Source organism: Siniperca chuatsi, linkage group LG22, assembly GCF_020085105.1.
Source record: "Siniperca chuatsi isolate FFG_IHB_CAS linkage group LG22, ASM2008510v1, whole genome shotgun sequence".
NCBI lineage: Eukaryota > Metazoa > Chordata > Actinopteri > Centrarchiformes > Sinipercidae > Siniperca > Siniperca chuatsi.
In genome coordinates this window covers 3,600,988-3,624,446 of record NC_058063.1, presented here as the reverse complement: position 1 = coordinate 3,624,446, position 23,459 = coordinate 3,600,988, and the positions used below count along the sequence as shown (strand labels likewise).

Here is a 23,459-nt window from a genome sequence, read left to right as displayed (position 1 = left end):
CATGAGGACAGGGGAGAGAAACGTGGCGCTCAGTGTTTACTGAGACTGCTTGTTGTTGACTTCTTGGCTGAAAAAATGGCTGAAAATAGGAACTAACATAAACAGCCTTGGGTTCACTTTCGGTTGTCCAATAATGTTGTAAAATTAATCTTTACACCACCAAATGTTTTATATGACATATAAGATGTGAAAAATACGGTTACCCGTCTGCATGGTTGGCTGAAGAAGCCCTCACCCGTTTCTACAAACTCTAACTGATTCTAGGACTCAAAGCAGCTGCAGGGAGTCAGGTAAGAGACAGAGAGGTGGAGCTGAAGGTCAGAACTTTATGGAGAAGCTTCTTCACCAACCCATTTCCACCCTAATTTCCAAAGTGCAATAATGTGGTTCTGAAATATGTTTTTCAGCATGGTGGTAGCATGTAGTTTCAACACACACACACACACACACACACACACACACACACACACACACACACACACACATTACTACAGTACACATTTGACCAAGTTTTGATTAGTATTAAAGGATAAAGCTGGCTATATTTTCACTGTCAACAATCCCATGTGCAGAGCCAAACCAAAAATGAATATATCTAATATACATATATATAAAAAAAACCTTTGTTCTCAAACTTTGGGTTCTGCGCAGTATCTTTGCTGTTCCTAGTACTGCACTCTTCTGGACCGAGATGTCTGGTGTTCTTCCAGGGATCTGCTGTAGCCACTCCTCCAGTTTGGAGGTCACTGCCCCGAGTGCTCCGATGACCACGGGCACCACTGTCGCCTTCACCTTCCAAGCCTTCTCCAGCTCTTCTCTGAGCCCTTGGTATTTCTCTAGTTTCTCATGTTCCTTTTTCCTGATGTTGCCATCACTTGGTATCGCCACGTCAACCACAACGGCTTTCCTCTGCTGTTTGTCCACCACCACGATGTCTGGTTGGTTCGCCATTACCATTCTGTCAGTCTGAATCTGGAAGTCCCACAGGATCTTGGCTCGGTCATTCTCTACCACCTTTGGAGGTGTTTCCCACTTTGACCTCGGGGTTTCCAGTCCATACTCAGTGCAGATGTTCCTGTACACTATGCCAGCCACTTGGTTATGGCGCTCCATGTATACTTTCCCTGCCAGCATCTTACACCCTGCAGTTATGTGCTGGATTTTCTCAGGGGCCTCTTTGCACAGCCTACACCTTGGGTCTTGTCTGGTGTGGTAGATCTGGGCCTCTATTGCTCTGGTACTCAGGGCCTGTTCCTGTGCAGCCATGATGAGTGCCTCTGTGCTGTCCTTCAGTCCGGCCCGCTCTAGCCATTGGTAGGACTTCTTGATAGTAGTGCAACAGTGGTGCCCGTGGTCATTAGAGCACTCGGGGCAGTGACCCCCAAACTGGAGGAGTGGCTACAGCAGATCCCTGGAAGAACACCAGACATCTCGGTCCAGAAGAGTGCAGTACTAGGAACAGCAAAGATACTGTGCAGAACCCTCAAGCTCCCAGGCCTCTGGTAGAGGACCCGAGCTCGAAGGACGAGACCACCCGCGGAGGGTGAAGGACAAAGTTTTTTTTTTTTTTTTTATATATATATGTATGTATATATATATAGTACTGTGTGTGTATCTTCTTCCTCTGAGCCATAGAGCTCCATTATTGTCCATAAACTATTAAAAACACATCAGTGAGCCGCACTGTTGCACTGGGAAGAAAGGTCGGCGGGGAAGTGAAATAGCAGCACTTGCCCTCCCCGTCAGCGGTGCCCTTGACTCTAACTGCTCCTACTGGTTGTACTAGGCAGCTCCCAGGCGTGAATGTGTGTAACTGTGTGAGGGTGGTCAGGGTGAGCTCTCAGTGAAGCCTCCCTGAATAAATAAAGGTTAAAAAAGCCAAGCAAATCTGCTAAAAAAGCGATGATTTTATTAAAAGGGTACTGACAATTAATGCTGAATGTCTGAATATGGAACTTTCTTACTCTACACCTCTATGTCCGTTAAGCCTATATCTGTTATTATTTTGGCAAATCTTCATCATGAAAAGTCCCGCTGCTTTGCAGGGCCTGTGTGCACTGTAACAACGAATAAACAGACAACAATCGGATGACTTTTGATACTGAAGAAAAAGTGTGAATCTGATGAATATGAGGCAAGAGCTGTTATTTGCAGTTTATATATTATTATAGTAGTTACAATAGTAGCTTGTCACTTCCACTGCTACCACTGGAAAGAGTTCTGCTAATTTGAGCAGGATGTTTATGACGGCTGTGTGGTCAGATTTGACTGAGAGAAGAGGTGTGAGTTTGAGTCTAATTTTACAATTGTATTGGAAAGAAAATAACCTCCTGGCTAAACTGTCCACTACTTGTAACATCTTACACTTGACAATTAACTTTCCACTCAGCCCTCCCACTATCTCGAGCACAGTGTCCACAGCTCTTTACTGTGGACTCTCACCTTGGCCATGGTGTGGGGGGACGCTCCTTTGTCCAAAAGCAGGAGTGCCACCTTCTGGTTATCGTAATGTGCTGCGACATGGAGCGGGGTGAGGCCGTTCTGTGAGGGATGGACGGTGAGCGCACATGGATTAAAGAGGAGTTAGTGCAGCACCAAGCCATTAACACCACACATACACCCACAGTTAATAGGAAGTGTTAAAGGAGAATTAGAGTTATATTAGGCAGCAAAAGATGGAAGGGCCACTGAGTGGGCCCATATTATGATGCAAAGACGAACATATTCAAATAAACAGGAATCTGGGTGTAAAAAGGCTCCCGCTATCTGTTTTATGTTTTCTAGGCTTACCGGTGCTCTTGTAGTCAATTTAACCTCAATACAGAAAAGTAGCAACACACCATTTAGTTAGTAAAAACTCCTTTTTGTCATATTTAACATCATATGAAACATCTCATAGATTGTACGGTAAAAACTATAAAGATAAAGTTGGATACATACCTTCCCAGCAGAATCTGGTGGAGCATGACGCTGCAGCAGAAGCTTGGATACATCTAGGCTTCCGTACTTGGAGGCCACATGCAGGGGAGTAAAACCTTTCTGTAGAGACAAACAACCGGAGAAGGGAGATTAAGAAATGTGTTTAAGGACAGTGAATACTGGATATCTATGCACAGGTTAGCTCAGGTCGACTTAAATCCAACAAGACCTCATCAATAATCAAAATTTTCAAACCAAACAGACACATTCAACTACTGGCATTTTTTACATTTACATTCGCATATGTCCATACATATTATCATTGTATACATCATGGGAACATGCTGCAATGGTTTCTGATCAGCTGTCTTCACCATTATACATTACATTACATTTGTTTAGCTGACACTTTTATCCAAAGCGACTTACAATGAGTGCATTCACCCATGTGGATACAACGCAAAAATCGTGCGAGTACATCGGCTTCATCCACTGCTTCAAGTGCTACATTTCGAACCAACACGCCGCGGTAGATATGGAAATGCTCGGGCCAAAACATAGCCCCTACCAGTTTTGTTTGTGAATTGGAGATGCATCATGTGAGATGTGATCTTTGTTTGCACAGCTGTAGGGTTCACCTCCCAATAACACAGCTTGTGATAGGCTGAGAGAGTAAAAATAGCTGCCAGCGATCTCACATTTACAACCACGGTAACCAGTTATCTGTACGGGTTAACCTAAAGTGTTCAATGATTGAGTATTTAAAGATTTTTATTTACACTGGGATGCTGTGGTTCGTCGCTGGTGCTTTGAACCGCCCCTTGACAAAATATTTAAATGACTATTTTAATCCAATGTTGTGTTGAAAGATACAAAATAAAACTAAAATCTTCCCTTAAGTGTTCCTGGGAGAAAATCCCATCAGATAGGATCCCTGAGGCCTGATGGGTGTCTGTTTTGTTATTGACATAAAACAAGAACTCCCAGCCTGCTGACGTGCTGATGCAATTCTAGGTAACCTTAAACCAAAAATATTAAATAGAGCCCTTTAACTTTCACGTTCACATCCAGCAGAGGGGGCACTTTAACTATTTTGAAATACAGAACTAGACTGGCGCTGACAGAAACCACGTGACCAGTGTGTTTACGGCCCAGCCCTGCCCATGGGGGGAGCAATCCTTTGTTTGTCAAACCCTGGATTATATCCGATGCAAAAGGTGATTGGACAAAAAAGACTAAACAGGATGGAGAGGAGAGGGTTTCCTTTAACTGAGACACGGAAAAAACACAATATTCTAAGCCAATCACGGATAAGGTCTATACTTGCATTACAACAACTTTCCCGGATTTGGTTTCCGTAGCGACAGCCACACCCTTCCTCCCCAGAGAGAAACCAAGGAGGAAGACATCAAGAGTGGGAGAGAGGAGAACCACTGAACCCTGACGGATGCACTGCATCAGAAAGTGCTTTGTCTCACCCTTTAATGGTGTATGAATGAATTAAAGGACTAATCTGTCCTAGGCTGGATGCAAAGTGACTGTGCAGCCTCCTCTGGTAAACACCTCCACAGTGATGACGATAAATCACTTGACTGTGTTCAGGCTTCATGCACAATTCAGAGGAACGCAGCCGCTTTACAGCCTCATCAATCATTCATCAAAAGTGGGTCAAACAGACAGAGACCTGCACATACAGTGAGACTGTAACCTCTTTATCTGAGGGCACCATGGGATCATCACCTACATCATAGCTGCACTTAGTCTATTCTTTTATCTGTACATCTGCTACTGAACATTTGTTCCAAGCTGCTAATCTGTTAAGATGCATCCTCAACTGGATTTGTGCATTTGATGTATTATTTTCAACAGACTGGGTTGTTTTGTTGTTTGTTTTTGTAATACACATACATCATTAGTCCTACTCTTATCTGCTATGGTATATAATGTATATCCTGTTTGGTACTGCTGTGGTAACCAGATACTTGCCATTTCAGCTTGGGTGCAAGATGCAGTACAGAAAAAAATGACCCCAAAATACATGTTTGTTTGTTTTGTTGAGGATTAGCAGACACTGGCATCTGATGGCTAGCAGCTCCCTATGCTTGGAAAGTGTACAGTAGGCTTACATCATCAACTGAGGGCTAACTGCACACTCAGCTATTTCTTTACGTGTTCTTAAAAGAAGAATCCTCAGTTTGAGTCCAGAATTTGCCCCTGTGGTCAAAGCAAGACTATGTCACATTTGAAAGAAGAAATAACTCAAGTCTTCAACTTACAAATGAAAAGTTGAATTCGTGAGCGATAAAACATAGCTTAGCTTAGCAGAAAGACTGGAAGCAGGGAGAAACTGCTAACATGGCTCTGTCCAAAGTGAAGAATTAGTTTGTCACAAAATAGTTCCAGCATGCAATTCCCCCTTTAAGCACAAATTGTTGTGTTTGTGTCTGGATAAAACAAATGAGGTACAACATTAATCAGTGAGCTTTAGAGGTGTTGGTAGGTGTATTTTTGAACTTTGGACAGAGCCAGGCTAGCTGTTTCTCCCTGCTTAAAGTCTTTATGCTAAGCTAGGCTAACCATGTCCTGACTCTCGCACTGTGCTTAACACACAGGCATGAGATTGATATTGATTTTCTAATCATAAGTGCATTTCCCACAAAGTTGAACTATTCCTTGAAATATAAACCTCATAGACTACCCTTTTACATGGCTGCCTTTGATCCTCAGTAAATGAAAGAATGAAATTCTGAATGCTGAATGCTCCTAGCATGCTTTGACGAGTTAGTTGGTGTGCAAGTACTCAAATTTAAAGACAAAACATGTCTCCTCAACCCACCTTGGTGGCCAGTGAGTGTGAAGCTCCGGCCTCTAGCAGGACAGAGGCTGTCTCCACCTGCCCCTCCCTGGCGGAGATGTGGAGGGGGGTGTAGCCATTGGTTGTGGCAGCATCAGGATGGGCCATGTGTTGCAGCAGCAGCTGCACAATCTCTGTTTTTCCCAGACGGGACGCAATGTGTAGGGGAGTCTGGTCCTCCTGAAGATGACACAGTGGAAAAAGAATTAACACTTCAAAAAAATTGCAGCTTATTCTGCATGGTGGCAAAATGCTGAAGTAAAATGTGTTCCCTGTTGTGCTAGGAGAGCACCCAGCAGTCTCACCCGTGCCCTGGCGTCCACCATGGCTCCGTTCCTCAGCAGACATCTGACCACCTCCACCTGACCTGCCCTGGCTGCCATGTGCAGCGCTGTTTCCCCACGCTGTCCACACAACATACGGCAACATATGGGTCAGCAGGGTCCACACACACATATTTGACTATAATATGCACATAGTTAATCTAGCTGACCAGCCATTGTAATATTTTTTTCTCACTTAAAAATAACAAAATGACATCTGTCACTTTCCCTCTCTCTGATTGGCTTGTGTCCCATCACTCACAATATTGCTGACGTCGGGCGAGGCTCCGTTCTGCAGCAGCAGCAGGACGATGTTCAGGTGGCCCATGAAGGCTGCTACGTGGATGGGAGTCAAACCAGACTGGACACATAAAATGTCATGTCAAACATACATTTGTAATTCAAGGAGAGCTCATCAAACTTAATATGCAAAATAGTACATGATGTCATCTGGCAATTTCTAGCGATTTATGGCCAGCCAATGGCTACTTTCCCTGGAGCAGAGTTGCCAACACAACTGGCAGGGAACACTATTCAAAAACCAACATACAAGATAAAGGAACTGACTGACTTTTTTTTTTAGATAAGTACTTTAATGCAAGAGTGTACAAGTTAATTTCCAGTTGCTTACACTTTGTAGTTTGTTTTCTTCATTCTTGCAATATTATATATATATTTGTATTACAAAAGGAGGAATGAAAATAATAGATATGAAAAGTTTTAAATAAAAGGTACTAAGTATGCTAAAGAATTACCAAAAACAAAAGAGGGAAAAACTGTTAAATAGATGAATACTTAAATGAATGAAATGACCAATGTGATTTAGTTGGACATCCATATCGTTTAGTAATTTAGTCAAACAGAAGTTGTTTTCAGTTAAACAGTCCATTACATCGACCACTTTCCAAGTTTGTACCTCTATCATGTAATTTCTATATCTGCTCTAATGTCCACTGTCTCCTTCTATGCTATGCAATTATTATGAAAAGAGCATAAAAGGGAGCATCTTTGATGTTGATCAGATTAGACAATTAATAATTAGCCAAATAATGACCTTTATATTTATGTCCCAGCTTGTCCACATTAATCCCATTAATCTTATTATTGTCCCAGCTATTATGCCATTGAGAAAACAGCTTGATGTCATTTTGATGTCTTGATGTCAACCCTTTCTAAACCTAACTGGACAAAAGCACCGCGTCCTGGCCAGGTGTGTGACGTACCTCTGTAATGGCCTGGATAGAGGCTCCATACTTTACCAGCAGCTCCATCACTTTCACTCGGTTCTTCTTACAGGCTATGTGCAGCGGAGTGAAGCCATTCTGTCGAGGAAACGTGGAGCACACACACACACACGCACACACAGTAAAGGACGAACCCAAACAATATTTAACATAACGAAATGTTCACCTTAATCATTGGAGCCTGCTGAGTCTATATGTATAGCTTGACTAGACTGTCCTTTTGACTTGTATCTAATAACTGGTTGAATTTCCACAGGAGGATTGTTAGTCACATGATATCTGTGTATCGTACCAGTGCCCTGGCGTTGGGGTTGGCCCTCTTGTCCAGCAGCAGTTTAGTGACTCTGTAGTGACCGCAGTGAGCTGCCACATGTAACGCTGTCAGGTAGTCCAACGTGACATCATCAACAGGAGCCTTGTGCTGCAGAAGGTGTTTGACGCATTCGACGTGGTCGCCTTGCGCCGCCATGTGAAGAGGAGACAGCCCGTTCTAATATGTGAAAGAGAGGTCATTTAGTTTGATGGAGATCCATGGTAGGAGGCTTGACTGTGTGGCTGTGTACTGTAAATACAACACTGTTTCTTAGATCACTGTCCTGGATGTACATGAAACCATGATTACTGAAAGAACCTTCTGAGAAATCAGTTTAAGAGTGTGCCTCTTTTTATATTATATTAGTTAGCAACTAGCTGGTGAACATAGTGGAGCATTTAGCCGCTGAAGAGCCAGATATTTTTCTCAGGAGTTGATCAAAGTTGATGAAAGCAGAGCTAAAAGGAGAGTGAATATTGGACTCACATTCATCAGGTGGACACAAATACCACTGCAAATGAATGCTGTTGTTGCTCTGTGTCTGCTGGATGTGTAAACAGGCAACTGCTAACACGTTAGCGATATCAACCTTCTAAGGCCATAATGTGTCAAATGTGTCTGTGATGTTCAAAACGGATTAATGCAGCTTTAAAGCGCTTTGTTTTTATTTGAATACTGAAACTTGAAATGGAGCATTTTAGACTTAAAATGCTGTCGCACCCAGGATCAGATGAGAACATTGATAAAATACAGAGATATAATAGGTATTGGGCATTTTTAGCCTAGCTTAGCACAAAGACTGGAAGCAGGGGAACTAAGGGGAACAGAGCTATCCTAGTCACCTGGGATTTGTTCACAGTGGAGTTCCAACAGTAACCTTACTACTCTATATGAACATGACGCTGTGATGATGATAGCATCATAGATAGATAAACTGCTTTTAAAACCACAGTGTCTTATATTTCTATCTCTAGTTCTACATTGGTTAAATAAACCTTTGTATTGGTTATATAAAGATGACATTGCATTCAATCTTCTCATCTGACTTGGGTAAAATTACAAACGAGTGTATTTCCCAAAAAGTTGTTGGTTTAAATGGTTCTTGACCGCACCACAAAGAAGTCCAAAGCCTATAGATACAGTCTGACACAGCCTATATACAATATGTACTAGACTACTTTATTTGGGAAATTCTAACTTAGAGGAGGGTGATGACTGTACACTCACTATTTTGAATCTGTTACCCAGCTAATATGACATATGTTTTTTAAAAAGTTAACTGGGACATACCTTGGTCCTGGCCAGCAAGGGTGCTCCTCTCTCCAGCAGCAGCTCCACAGAGGTATCATGTCCACTCCGAGCCGCGCAGTGAAGGGGAGTCAGCCCATCCTACAGAACACACAGAAATGTCACATAGTCATTCAGTACATGCTGACAGTGACCCGGTTGGAGGCTAAAGAACAACTTTACTGATGTCAGAAGTCCTCTTTTTAACCAAGTTGGTTAACCAAGTCAATGGCTTAACCTGAAAAATACTACAGCTGCTGTAACATAGCAGGGTTACTCCCTTCATGCAGATGTAGCCAGTGAATAACCCAGGCTGGATGTTGTTTGCATTGGCTAAAATCAAATATAGCTAATAACACAACTGCCCTGCTAGCTGGCACACATCAAAATAACACCAAGCAGAGGTCAGGATGTCCACTGAGGTCCAGCTGAACTGAAAACAACAGCATTAAGCTCATATTCACATCTGTTGTTGTTCCATCGGTAACAAGTGTGGAGGAATGGGCTTGACCAAGTTACACTATGCTGTGGTTTGGAGACAAATTCCCTTTTAATCAGCGTGTTCAGTCTAAAGGAAAAGAAAACATACTTTATTAATCCCTTTAGGGGAAATGACATTTTTTTCACTCCCATACACATGCATTAATGTATGGAGAGGCGTCAGAGCTGCCACAAAGTCAGGTGCCCTGAGCAGTTAGGGGTTTGGTGCCTTGCTCAAGGGCACCACAGACTTGAACCGGCCACCCTCAGGTTGCCAGGCCAAGTCCACACGGATTGAGCTACTGCCGCCCCTACAATTCACAACTAAGATGCCATTACCATAGTTCTGTTTTGATACTCACCCTTGTTTTAGCATCAATCTGAGAGCCTCGCTCCAGCAACAGGCCAACCATGTTAGTGTTGCCACGCTTGGACGCCACATGTAGAGGAGTAATCCCATTCTACCGGGGGGAGAACAATGACTCTTTAGTGACATGCATTTTGTCTTAGATATTAAAAATATCTTAATTTCTGAGTATTCATGAAAAGGTTACTAATATTGAAACTGACTCCACACTCATACGGTATCATACTGTTGTATATGAGAGGTGAATGTTATAGTAACTCATTTAAAAATGTAAATCATATATAAAACAACAATTTAAAGTGAAATCTCATAATTAACTAAAATCCCCTTCAAAATAAATAATAACCAATAATATGTACCATATTCAAAAGTAACAAGTAATACAATAACATATACATTATACAATACAAATATACAACTAGCAAAATTGTATTTACAGTTTTGTATTTAATTTAAAAAGGTAAAGACAGTTCACATGAAATAAAATAGCAGACACCAATTATTGAGTATTCCCTCTTGAAACAATTAACTAATCAACTAACTCATTAAACATGTTTTATTTTAAAATACAATATATTAGCATTTGAATGTTACATCTTGTGCTTTTCATTTCTATGTTGAGGGCTCTTAAAGTGGTAAAGTGGTCTGAAAGTAGGTTTTCTTGTTTTGTTGAAATGCTCTTCGGCACTATAAAAGATTTTTGTCCAGACCCAATTGACCTGCACTTGTTAAAGAAACTTTAGTTTAGTAATAATTTCACCTTGAACCAGTAGAGTCTGAAGCTGTCTCAAACTGGAGGATGGTATGCTTCATACAGACAGAGGCTGAGTGCATTCTCTCAAACCTTTTAACCACATAGGATTTCAAATCTCTGCAACCTCCTTGGTCAGCACACAAACAATCCCATGAGGCTTAGGAGAAATGTTTCTGAACTCCATATATTTTGCAGAGTGCAAAGTGAGAGGAGAGCTATTTTTATCCACACTGCTCACATGGCTAAGAATAGGACATCTGAACTTGTTTTCTAGATGATATTGATTAAAGGGACAAAATACACATCTGAAATGAAAGTGTAGTGCTGAGTAAGCCTCAGTTAAAACCACTCTGTCTGGGTTGTGTCTTGATCCATGAAAAGACGACTTGAAGAGGACTTCCTCTGTGTGTGTGAGTAGATCTTGGAGCCCACACACAATGACAAGGCTCAGGAGAAAAGGATGACAGGGGGGATACAAGGAATAAGAGCTCTGGATTTGCTAACTGTGTAGTTCAGCAACACGTTTAAAAAAAGAACAAAATCTTCACCAATGTGACAACACATGCGCTGCATTAAGAAAGGCAATGGAAATACAGAAAAAAACCCTAAAAACTTCCAAACATGCAATGCGTGATTTGCAGAAGCCAACCACTCATAAATAATGTTGAAAAATGAGCTAACAATGTTTACTTTAGTTTTACCATTCAGTTTGTGTGATTCCAATATTACTGATGATATTGGGTATACAGTTGTGTTAGCATTTTACTAGCATGTTAATCAGTTTTAGTGTCCCCCAGAAACTTCCATTATGTTGTGTATGACTTGCAGCGTTTCTGTGTTTGCTTTTGTTTTCCTATTTGAAGTATCTTTCTGTATGCAATGCAAAAGCCCGGATTATGTTCAATGACAACGTTTTTGAAATGATTTATTTCTACAATATCTGTGCATGGCAACTAAGGTATGGTTACACCGTGTCTGCACAGGAGGTTAAGTGTGAGCAGCACGTTAGCATATCAGCAGCAGCAGCAGCTTCACTGCTCAGTCTGTGTCTTCACAGGATGTGTTCAGGCACAGTATTGAGTGCAGGACCCCTGCGTTTTTGCAGCGTTCAGAGTCCAACACACAATCACTGCAGTTACGCGCGTGAAACGTAGGACAATAAGACTTGAAGTGTAAAAATATGCTTCGGGTCACGTTTATTTGTGTATAGCGCAAGTAATGCAGCCTGTGTAGACAGCTGGATTAATTAAAACTGAAGCATATCTGTTATGTCAGACGACTGAAAACATGGCTCGACACGGTGTTAGGCAACTAATACATGTGGTTAAGGTTGGGGGGTAAGGGGTAGGTTTAGGTTAGAGATTCTCAATGGCTCCTCCCACCCGAATCCATTGACTAGGCAGTTTGGAATAGGTAGTAAAAGGCAAGGCACAGGTATGTGTATGTCCCTTAAGACTCCACACATAATATCGATCCCCATTCAGCCAAGAGGAGCCCTAAAACTACAAAGTGGCAAGGGAGCAGAGAAATCAGAGAAGGAGAGTGCAGGAGACAGCGGCGTGCCCAAGGTGAACCCAGCTGGGGTTAGGCATTCAAGCAAAGATGGCTGGGGTTAAAGCAGACTGGTGGTAAAGAGATTAGCCAAAGCCAGAAAGAAAAGCCAACATCCAAGACGAAGATGGACGAGGTCAGGGCCACCCAGGCCATCGGTATTGTCCCGGGGCGAAGATGGTTAATGTAGCTGCCGTCAGAGGCAACTCTCCTATATTGTAGTTCATAAAATGCACTTTATAGTTAAAAGGTCAATAAATAGTTAAAATCTTCAAAATAACCATTAGAATAAGTAATACATTTTTAAAACTATAGAAAAAGGGGGAACCTATTTCCTTTTGTTCCGCTAGGGAATTATTTAATTGCTGCTATCAGGATATTTGTTCCGGTGCACTACATGTAGAAGAGCACATGAGGTGCTGTACGCATGACATGTCTGCAAGAGTTATGCCTATAAGAAGTGCTAAGAAGTTATATTGTCTTTTTGTTTAAAGAAGAAGAAACTGTAACCCTCCAAGTTTATTCCTCTTGAATTAGAGAGGCCAATGAGGTATGTATTTTATTGTGTTAATTGCTTTGCCGTATGTGACCGTGTGTTAATGTATAATTAGTCAGTTAAGTGTATTTTCTTATGTATTGAATGTGCATTTTATTTATTCATTTTGTATGTATTTTTCGTTTATTATTATGTGTAAAACACCACATTTAGAGGGTTAATTTAAGTTTTACTTATTTCCTTTCATAGTTTTGACGGCATTGTTGGGACATAAAAAGGGCTGTAAGACTAACATGTACAAGACATGTTGAAGACTCGTGTCCGAATAAATGTCTGTTAAAAATCAAGAACGACCTGAGCCTTTGCTTCAACTCGAGGGGAGTAATAGTTAAGGTGAGGGTGGACTGCGGGTCAAAATAATCAGATAAAAAGATGCTGCAGGGGTTAGGGTTAGGTCTAGGCAACTACATCACTTGGCTAAGGTTAGGGAAAGATAGGTGTTTCTGTTGACAACAGCCATCATCAACTGATGGATTGTGACGGAACAAGAACTTTGGTCTCCTGCATGAAAGTCAAACGCCCTACATGCCCATCGATCACACTGACCATCCACACCCTTACTTTCCTTCTCTCAACAAAAAGGACACACTGCTACCTCCATTGTCACTGAATGTTTGCACAAGATGCAAATGAATTCATATGAATATGACTGCTAGGAACACTGGGCTGAAAATGGTCAAATGTTTTCAATTTGTTTGCTCATTTGAATATGTTTTCTTAATAGCTAATGAGATTCAGTAGCCAACAACATTGTGCAGAAGCGTTTCAGTAGAATTATAGTCCCTTTCAATGCACTTATCAGACCCAAATAACTGTGCTTATGAGTGTGGAATCCCACCCTTGCCGTGAAGTCGACTGCTGCCCCTCGGTTCAGCAGGAGGGTGGCCACGTTGACATTGCCATAGTGGGCAGCGATATGCAGGGGGGTGAATCCACTCTGGAAGACAGACAGGAAAATGACAGACACACAGAGAGGAGGAGAGAGGTCAGACATTAGCCTTTACTTCATGTCCTTCATGAACTTTGACTCGTTTCTCTTTGGGCTTCCCAGCATGCAGCAGTCGCATTAAGCATCACATGTGAACAAAAACTAAACTCAAAGCAAAGAAAATGGAAAGGTAAAAAAATCGAAATTTTTGAAAATATTCAAGTCAGAATATGTAGCACCCATACACACAACCCCAAAACACACTCAGACACGTCACTTCCATGCAAGTTATCAACCACAAAAACAAAAGTAAAGGAAGGCTTTTCCTCTGCTTCAAAAAACAATTTGAAATGAAAAGAACAAAAACAAAAGCAGAACAAATAGATGTACAGTACACACAGATTGTCATCAAGATTGACATGAAGATGGACAAACAATATTAGCTACCCAAACAACACCAAATTATAATAAAATCATAGTGGCGCATAACGAAGAGGGTACATTTCTGATCAACACCAAAGTGCACTATGTTAACTGTACATCATAGAACTATTAGAGTTAGCAATGAGAAATATATGAGAAAAGTTAGAGATTGCAGAGCAGGTTGCAGTAGTTGTGAAATTCTTGCCTTACCTTGCCATTCTGTAAGTGTGGTCCGATTTAATGTGAAAAAGTTGTTTACATAAGTGTGAAGAATACAGTGACTAACGTGATGGTTTAAAAACTTTACACAGTCAAAAGCTTAGAATGGTGCAAATTAAGGTAGCGTGGATGCAACATGCTATTCAGTGCCACGTCTTTGGCCAAGCAAGTCATATTTGTAAAGCTTTATAAGGTTCCCATGCCATTATTGATTAGCATTGTTTGTATCTTCTATAGAAAAGCATGCATTTTAAATACTTGATCAGGAAGCTCTTACGTGTGGAAGACCAGGACCGACAATATTAAAATAAAATAATTTCATCAATTTCAATTTTCCATTTGTGTGTCCATTAAATATGTTAGGAAAAAACTACTGTGCATTTTAATTTTCATCTTTGAAAATGCATAATTAATGCCAAAATGAAAACTGAAAAAATGAAATGACAAATCATTTTTAGTTTACTCCAAAGCAAAACACTTCTGGACAGATTTTAACAAAGGTTTTGACAAAAGTTAGCATTTTCAAGATCATGTAGGTTGCACATTGTCTGCCCATTTGAAAATGAAAACAAAAATCAACTTTACATTCAATTTTGTGAGCATTCTGGCAGTGTTATGCTTTGGAGTACACGGAAAATAATTGGTCAATAAGGTTTTTGTTTTGCCAGTATTTATGCATTTTCAAATATGAAAATAAAAATCTGATTTTCATCTTTTTAATTTCAATTTTGTCATATATCATGGGGACACGGATGGAAAATACAATTTCAATTTGATAAAATTATTAAATTTTTATTTTGGCAGCACTGGGCTCCCACATGTAAGGAATTATATCGTATGCAGTATATTGTAATATTTGCAATCATTTAACCAATACTGTTTTAAACTACATGCAACATGACATAAACAGACAAAATTACAGTAATACAATACAAGAAAATATACATTCATAGATGTTCCAAAATGCATCAGCACAGTATTCATCAAATCAAAACTTTGCAGGAAGAAAATGTAATAATTTAAAAACAAACTGTACATCTCAAGAATGTTGTTGTTTAGAGGTATTTCTAAATGTATAGAAGGTCACATATGACAAAAACAAAAGGGGCTTTCTGAACCGGTGATAAATTGATTATAAACTGGAAAAAAATAATGAAAATGCATATAGACAGAGTATGAATAAAAAAAATCTTAAGATAAGCAGAGTGTGTGCAGTGCCTGAGCGCAGGACACACGGCAGTAGCTTGGCCATTCGTGTCAGCCGTGCATGTTGACCTCTTATTATACCAAACCAACAGAAACTGTGGGAAGTGTAAAATGAACCAATAGATTCTTTATTTACACCATGCAGTGCTGTGGAAGTGAAATAAATACATAGTAGAAGGAAAGAGAAATAACAAAGGGATGGGACTGTATAGTGAATCTGAGGAGAATTAAAGGAGCGTGTGAATACCTCAGTAGTCCTATTGACCATCATCTGAAGCAGGAGGAATGAGGGAGGGAAAGATCAGTTCAGTTAGGCTTGTATAACACATTACTGCACTGTAGGCGGATGCACAGTAGCTCAGAAGCAGCTGTGCAGTCAGATACTAAACTGGCAGGCGACGTGGCTGGGGTGGGTCACTTCCCTTTAATGTGCTCTCAGTACAGCTGATGTCCAGTTCACACAGAGGTGATGTATGTCAAAGCCTAACGACTTGTGGGGATGCAGCTAATGATTTAGTTAACGACTAATGTTTTTCATTATCGATTCATCTGTCATTTGTTTTGTGATTAACTGTTTGGTCTAAAATTGTGAATAGTGAACAATGCTCATTGCAACAAGTCCAAAGTGACGTCTTCAAATGTCTTTTTTTCCACAACCAACCAACGACTATCCACAGATATTCAAGTTACAAAGACATAAAACGTAGACACAAAGTAGAAAATCATCACACTTAAGAAGCTGGAACCAGCAAATATTTGACATTTTTGCTTGATAAATGAGTTAAATAATAAAATTGCTGTTGATAATTCTTACGTGGATCAATTAATTGATAAATCGCCAAATTGTTTGTCTTCACTACACAACTTTGTAATGCATTGCAAGAAACAATAAGAAATTAACAAAAAAAAAGATGTACTATTACATCAGCAAAGTGGGTACTCAGCCACTAAATGAACGACCTGCTCGCTCTTTGCTGATTTGGTGAAAGCTTTGCAGTTCTTTGGATTTGTTAAACTAGCTCCCACTGTCCCCAGAGTTTCATTAAAGCGAGCCTATTTAACTTTTACAGAAGAAATAACACATTCGTCCTCTTAAAAATTAAAAGTTGAATTCATAAGAAATAAAATGAACCCTTGTTCATTTAAATACACTGAGGGTGTTACAGGCTTACTTGGTCTGGAATGACCAGTAGCTAATGGTGGCTAATGTTAGCAAACTTTAGCTAGCTACATTTAAGCATGTCACAGATAAACATTTTAATGGTTTTATTACAAAAGGAAAACAAGTAGTAATAGGACTAGGGAAATGTCAATGTGCCATTATGCTGTAATTGCCACTTCTGTTTAGCAAAACTTAGTCTCCCTTTAAAGGATAATTCCGCTTTGTTACAACTTGGGTCTTATTTTTGTAGCTTTGGTCATCTTTTGTGACGGTTATGATAACATTGTACTCAGCTAAGTGATTGCTGAGGTCTCAGAACACGGTAACATTGCTACAGTTTAGTTGGGGCAAGAAACACAAGCAGCCAGAGAATCAGACAGGTTGTAAACAAGCTAACCGTTTAGCTAGATTAAGTAAAAACAGGAAGTGTTTAGTTAGCTTGGCTAACCGGGGGGTTTGTATACAACCCGTCTGAATGTGTTTCTGCTTGTGATTCTCACCCCGTTGGACTTCTTTTACCAATGTCGCTGCTATATTATTATTACCAATGGCCAAAACTACTAACATAAGACCCTAGTTATAATGTGTTATTGCTATCCCTTGAGGGGTTTATTTAACAGTGTCTTAATTGATTATAACAGAACAGTCTGATGGCTACAATCTTGGTTTAGTGAACTGAGACTAAGAGACTAAGCTGACCATTTCAGATAGCTGTCACTGGACTGCTTTCCCAAGGTCTGTGATTAGAACTGTGGCCTGTGTGTATGTGTTTTACGTGTACATGTGTTTGAGTGCGATTGTACATGCTGCTGTTCTCCTCTGGGCCTTTCTTATGACTCATATTAAGCAGAGCTGCATTACAACAGCTGAACCACATATGGCATTATACTAAATGCATGCATATACTCTGAGCTGCCTCCACTGTGTTTTGTTACATAACAACATAATTACATTGTAGAAGCAATATTTAACATTCAGGAAGACTGATAAACAACTGTGTAGTGCAGTAAATCATCTTCACTCTAGCCACGTCACTTAAAGCCGCTATCCGGTATCAGAGGAACAGTCATATCTAAAAATTGAACAGTGAATTCCCACCAATACCGGACTGACACGTCAACCCCTCCCATCCCTAAATACCCCAGTGGTAGCATGCAGCCTTTAATATCACCACCATACAACCTGCAGACAGTGGCACACTCCATGCAGTGGACAGTGCTACACTTAGACACCGGTGCAGCGAGGTAGGAGGGGTGATGGGGGAAATGTGTGAGGAGTAGCATTTAAAGAGAGGAAGGAAAGAGAGGGAGAGACCCAGTTAGTGGCAGGACCAGGAGTGACGTGGCAGGCACATAGACACTGAATGAGAGAGAGGAAGAGAGAAAGAGAGAGGTGCATAGACCGACAGATGTAGACACAAACACACTATACACACGTATACATTTTCGTAGGAAAGGTACATCACGATTAGTTAGTGGTCTTCTGTCACACACTATATCATACATATATATTTTAGGTGACCCTGTTTACACCTGCTGTGAGTGGTATCTGGATATTTATCTGGATGAGGAAAAACTTGTGATAACTGCAACACAAGAGTGAATTTTCTTTCCTGTCTTTCCCACTCCTGTTTTTTTTCCCAACAAGTCTTCCAGACGAAACAACAAAAGGTTATCGTTGCCTTCCAAAACAACCCTAATGAGTGTTTTCTGATCTGGCACCCCTACTGTCAGGACATCCTTGTTTGTCAGTGACTTCCAAAACCGTTAAATAACCATAAAAAAACATTCGTATGAGAACTTACTGATCTGTCACCTCTATGGTTAATATGTGGTTAAGTTTAGGCAACTACAACTACTTGGTTAAGATTTAGGAAAGCTTGTGGTCATGGTCAAAATAAGCCAATGTTGACTAATGCCAATGTAGAGGTATATTAATCACTCTGCTGACTGGAATTGTTTCATTCAGTTCAGTTCAAAGATTCGTAGTCACTGATGATGTAGTTTGTTAATTTTTTTCTAAGCTAAGTGATCACATCCCTGCTTAATGGTACATCAATGCACACACTGTGATGTTTGGCACAGCTTCTTTACAGTTCAGTAGTAAGTACAGTCTGTTGCTGGTTCAGTACAAAACTAGGTGTTTAAAAGCACTGTTTATAAGGTTAATAGCTCAGCAGCCACCTATTTCCAAGTATTTACAGTTATATGAAGCTTTCATGCTCTGTCAATAAGCTTTAACCAGGAAGTAACTGACAAAGGAGTTTTAGCCACCAGTAAGGGGAGCAGCACTGCTAAAAGCTCCTGATTCGGTCAGTAACATGATTCATTATAGTCACTTCAGCTTGAAGATTCCGTGTTAAAGATTTGTTCGTACATATACTGAACACCTCTAGACTGTTAGGAGACAGCACGGAGTCAAAGTTTCACGCTTTGTTGACCCTCCACCTCCAACAAGAGGTTTTGGGGCGCTACAACAACATCCAGCGACACCTGTCGTTATTAGTACAACCACAAGCGGTCACTTGTTCTAAGTGTTTGGCCAAACTACCAATGCTGACGTTTTTCTGATGTGGACAGCCTCTTTTTTCTTACTGCTGCACCTTACACCTGATCCTGTGACGTTGCCACTGACTATTACAGGGCTTCCACCCATGGAACCTGGGTAGGACTGAATATGATTTGCAACATATTTAAAATGTTGAAAAGACAATGTTGAGTAATGCTGTACTGATTTGTTCAATGACATGCCATGATGGTGGCATATCAAGACTGTCAAATGATGATGCCAACTGGGTAAAAACATTGGAATTAAGGGCAAATGCATGTCACTGTGGGTAGAAATATTGTCATCTATGGGGAAAGAAACATCATATCACAAGTAGAAACATTTCAGATATAGAAATCTTTGTAATGGCTAGAAATGTCATGACTGTGGAAAGAAACATAATCCTGGCATGAAAATATCTCATCGCTGTGGGCCAGTCACCACAGTGGTTAGAACTATCATAAACGTAGTTAGAAATGTTTTCCCACACATTACATTTGTGTATAGAAACGTCAAGACTCCCGGTAAGCAGGAAGTCCATCGCTATGGGCTGAGCGATCATCACTGTTGGTAGCAACCTCATCACTGTGGGTACTAACATCATCACCACTGGCAGTAATGTCAATACAACAACTACAGCACAGCCCACACTTTAGAAGTCCACACAATTGGACTGTAACATCACCTTCCATGTAAGTGTTTGTCGCCAGCTTTCTACCTACTCACCTACTTTGCATACTGAGCAAGAAAAATTAGACCCTGTGATTATGAAGATAGGATGTAATGAGAACTGTGTGATCAGATTGATGATTATCAGGATAACTTATCCAGATACAGATCACATTTTAATAGCAGATGTAAACAAGGTCTTTCCATCCAAAGACTCTTATAGGACCCATGGGTGAACCCACTGTTAGTATGCTAACATCATTGATATTTGAAAGAAAGCTAGACTGGTTTTCAGCGCTTTACCTTCTGCATTCGGTACCTCAAATATCACCAGATCCTACACCAGATCCACAACAGCTTCATATACTTCATAGACTTCAAAGTCCTCATAACCACACATAGTATGGACACACTGGCACAAATGCGTAGAACCACTTTAGCTTGACTTCCACACATGCCAATCCTTTGGAGTCAAACGGTGCTACGGGCATACCTTCGACTGGACATCAGCGTTGTGGTCGTTCTGGAGGAGCAGGGCGGCTGACTTGGTGTCATCCTTGCGGGCAGCAATGTGCAACGCAGGAAGGCGGACCTTGCCTTTAGTATCGTTCTCCAGTAAGATAGAAACCACCTGGTTGTGGCCCTGCTGAAGGGCAATGGCCAGAGGGGTGAAGCCATCCTGGATGAAGAAGACAGGGAAGAGAAGGTAGAGGAGAAGAAAGGTTAAGAGGATAAGCTACATTTCATTTCCAAGAATCCTTAATCTGGCAATGTCTAGCAAAGTGATGCTACAATATTTAATATGATACTACATAATATGACTGTAATCAGAAATGTTTTAGATGATAAATTCAGTACTGTGTACATTAGCACTAATTCCATCAAAACAGAGTCTTGTCATACTCACCACTCTATTGCCTTGAGTTTTCCTTTTTAACACCAATACAGTTTGTATTCACTGATTATTTCCAATCGTTTCTACTTTGCCATTTTTTTTATCACTGTTAAGCTACCATCAATTAAATATACTACTTCCTGCATATGTTTCAAATTAAATGCCTACCAAGACAGGGAGGGACTATGCTGTTTGAGCCAAGATAGGTTCTAAATATGAAACTTCTGTGTGGGAAATTTCATTGATGATGGGTTAACAGTGATCAAAAAAATGCTTTTTTAGCCATGCTAGTAGTGGCGTGTCAATGTTCATCGGTCACTCAGTCAACAACTTTGGTCCAAACTTAAATGTCTTGACAAATACGGGATAGATTGCCATGAAATTTTGTACAGATATTCATTGTCCCCAGAAGATGAACCCTGATAAGTTTGGTGATCCCCTGACTTTTCATGTAGCACCATCATCAGGTCAAAGTGTTCAATTATTCAGTGAAATATCTTAACATGTAAAAGAGTGATTAAGACAACATTTGCTAGCTTTTTTAGTCATGCTAGAGGGTAATGTCGGTCAGTCATTAGGCCCTTGACAAATACTGGATGGACTATTTTTCTGGACTAAATTTTGTACAGACATCATGATTCCCAGACGCTGTGTCCCAACGACTTTGGTGGTCCCATAATTTTCCTCTAGCGCTACTAGCATGTTGACATTTTTCATGCAGAGTGGAATGTCTCGTCATCTCCTGGATGGATTGTCCTATGTCACTGTCCTATTAAACACAGTACATAAACTGTTTCTGAAACTATTGCACACACACACTTCTCTCACCTCTGTAGCAGTGCTCTGGTTGCCTCCATTCTCCAGAAGGTACCGCACCACATCTAGGTGATTCTCCTGGGCAGCCATGTACAAAGGAGTGAATCCATTCTACAGCACACAAGCGAACACAAGAAGTTACCAATAAACTACTGGTCATGAAAAAAATCTTTACTATCTACTGTTAACTCAACAAAACAAAGTCCAAAATAAACCCTTGCCTCTCTAACATGATATTAGTGATGAGTAGTAAGAGGTGCTATTGTCAATGACTTTTTAGAGGACAACAGCACCATCAGCAGAGTGCCCAGGCTCACCTGAGACTGTGCGTTGATGTCAGCTCCTCGTTTGACCAGGATCTTCACTACGTCAGCCTGACCAGCTAGTGAGGATATGTGAAGTGCTGTGTTTCCTTTCTGGAATAACAGAAAACATAAAAGGACAATGAGAAGAAGTATTTCCTTGTAACCTATAACCTATTTCCTTAACAAAATATGATTACCAATACGAGGTGCCACACTTCATAACAATATTTTTCTTTATGACCTAACCTTATTAACCTAACCTTATACTTATGGCTGAATTTTAAACAGTTCAGCTGTGAAGTGATGCTCTGCAATAATGAACAGCACTTTCAGTATTTATGAGTCCTAGTCTTAGGCTAATTAATCTATTACCAATACAGTTGTGGTTGAGAGTAGAATCTGAAATCAGTCCGTCAGATGATTCAGTTGCACATAGGTTGATCCCTCTCCGATCATCCAGCACAATGCGACTGTTTTGTAGTATGTATATGCATTTAACAGGGCACAAATACATCCTGACACTGTGTTTAGTACAGGAAAATAGCTTGTCTGTTATACTCCTGAGTGCAATTTAGGTGCACAGGCAGGGACGAAGAAGACTGTTAGCTAGTAGACATGGATGTAAACAATGTAGGTTTCAAGTTTCATGTTCTTGTGTCAGTGCTTCACTAAAGCTGTATCACACTGCAATGAGTGATGTCTTGAGCATTGTTATACTGTACACAGCATGACATATTTGACGTTCTGGTGAATAAAGTTAAAATAAAAGTCTGTTGGTTGTGAACCATGCTTTCTGTAGCTACATAAAATCTATTATGATGGACCTGCTGACGGTCTGTATGATTGAACAGGAGAGTATGCAGCTGCGATTCTCAGTGACATCAACAACGATAAAGAGCTTTGGTATATCAAACTAGCATTTTAGATTAATATTTGGTCATGTGAGTGTATTAAAATCACAGTGACATGAAATATCAAAACCTCAGTGTGAAATTGAACAGTGACTTCAGCTTAGGACACCAATAAGAAAACCAAAAATGGATTATTTGCTCTCGTGATAAACTTGTCTGATCCATGTTGATCTTCATTACTGAACTACTGAGTCATGTTCAGAACTGAAGAATGCAGTACATGACTACATCAGAGCATAAAGTTGTACATAGGAATGAGCGAGATACTGCTGGGTGGCAAATGAAAGGAAATGAAAGTGTCTTAGTAAGGCAGTATTAAAGTGGAGAGCACTGTCTAACACATCACTCCAAAATCTTCCACAGGTGTTCAGTGGGGTTGAGATGTGGTGACTGTGAAGGCCATAACATATGGTTCACACAATTTCCATACTCATCAATTCCATTCAGTGCACAAGGGCATTGAATGGAAGCATCTAGATTTGTTTCTCACTCATTTATTCAGGCTTATTCTTTAAGTCGTAATTTTTGAGTGAATTACTGACAGTCTATGTTTTTCTTGAAATGCTGTTTGAATACTATAATTGAAATTGTCCAACCAACATACACGCTATCTTTATTAATCAAACAAGATATATTATATCCCTAGAAGGTACTTTATACCTCTACTGTTTATTTCTGCTGTTAAGCAACTCTTGTGCAGGATGTGGTTGCATGTTGGAGCAACCAACAA

General features: G+C 40.4%; 1 protein-coding gene across 24 annotated transcripts in view; it reads right to left on the bottom strand.

The window, feature by feature from the left end:
* Nucleotides 1-23,459, bottom strand: part of ank2b (ankyrin 2b, neuronal) — a 249,205-nt gene that overhangs the window by 55,945 nt on the left and 169,801 nt on the right. For 20 of the 24 annotated variants that reach the window (XM_044182976.1, XM_044182975.1, XM_044182970.1 and 17 more), the window contains 15 exons: nucleotides 21,831-21,929; nucleotides 21,526-21,624; nucleotides 20,296-20,481; nucleotides 15,672-15,695; nucleotides 14,210-14,218; nucleotides 13,487-13,585; nucleotides 9,783-9,881; nucleotides 8,944-9,042; nucleotides 7,633-7,830; nucleotides 7,320-7,418; nucleotides 6,359-6,457; nucleotides 6,079-6,177; nucleotides 5,756-5,953; nucleotides 2,941-3,039; nucleotides 2,443-2,541 (listed from right to left, as the gene is read on the bottom strand). In XM_044182976.1, the coding sequence (XP_044038911.1) occupies nucleotides 2,443-2,541; nucleotides 2,941-3,039; nucleotides 5,756-5,953; nucleotides 6,079-6,177; nucleotides 6,359-6,457; nucleotides 7,320-7,418; nucleotides 7,633-7,830; nucleotides 8,944-9,042; nucleotides 9,783-9,881; nucleotides 13,487-13,585; nucleotides 14,210-14,218; nucleotides 15,672-15,695; nucleotides 20,296-20,481; nucleotides 21,526-21,624; nucleotides 21,831-21,929 (1,605 nt within the window). The remainder of the gene's footprint in view (nucleotides 1-2,442; nucleotides 2,542-2,940; nucleotides 3,040-5,755; nucleotides 5,954-6,078; nucleotides 6,178-6,358; nucleotides 6,458-7,319; nucleotides 7,419-7,632; nucleotides 7,831-8,943; nucleotides 9,043-9,782; nucleotides 9,882-13,486; nucleotides 13,586-14,209; nucleotides 14,219-15,671; nucleotides 15,696-20,295; nucleotides 20,482-21,525; nucleotides 21,625-21,830; nucleotides 21,930-23,459) is intronic. The other 4 variants (XM_044182960.1, XM_044182965.1, XM_044182977.1 and 1 more) reach the window with 1 other exon arrangement.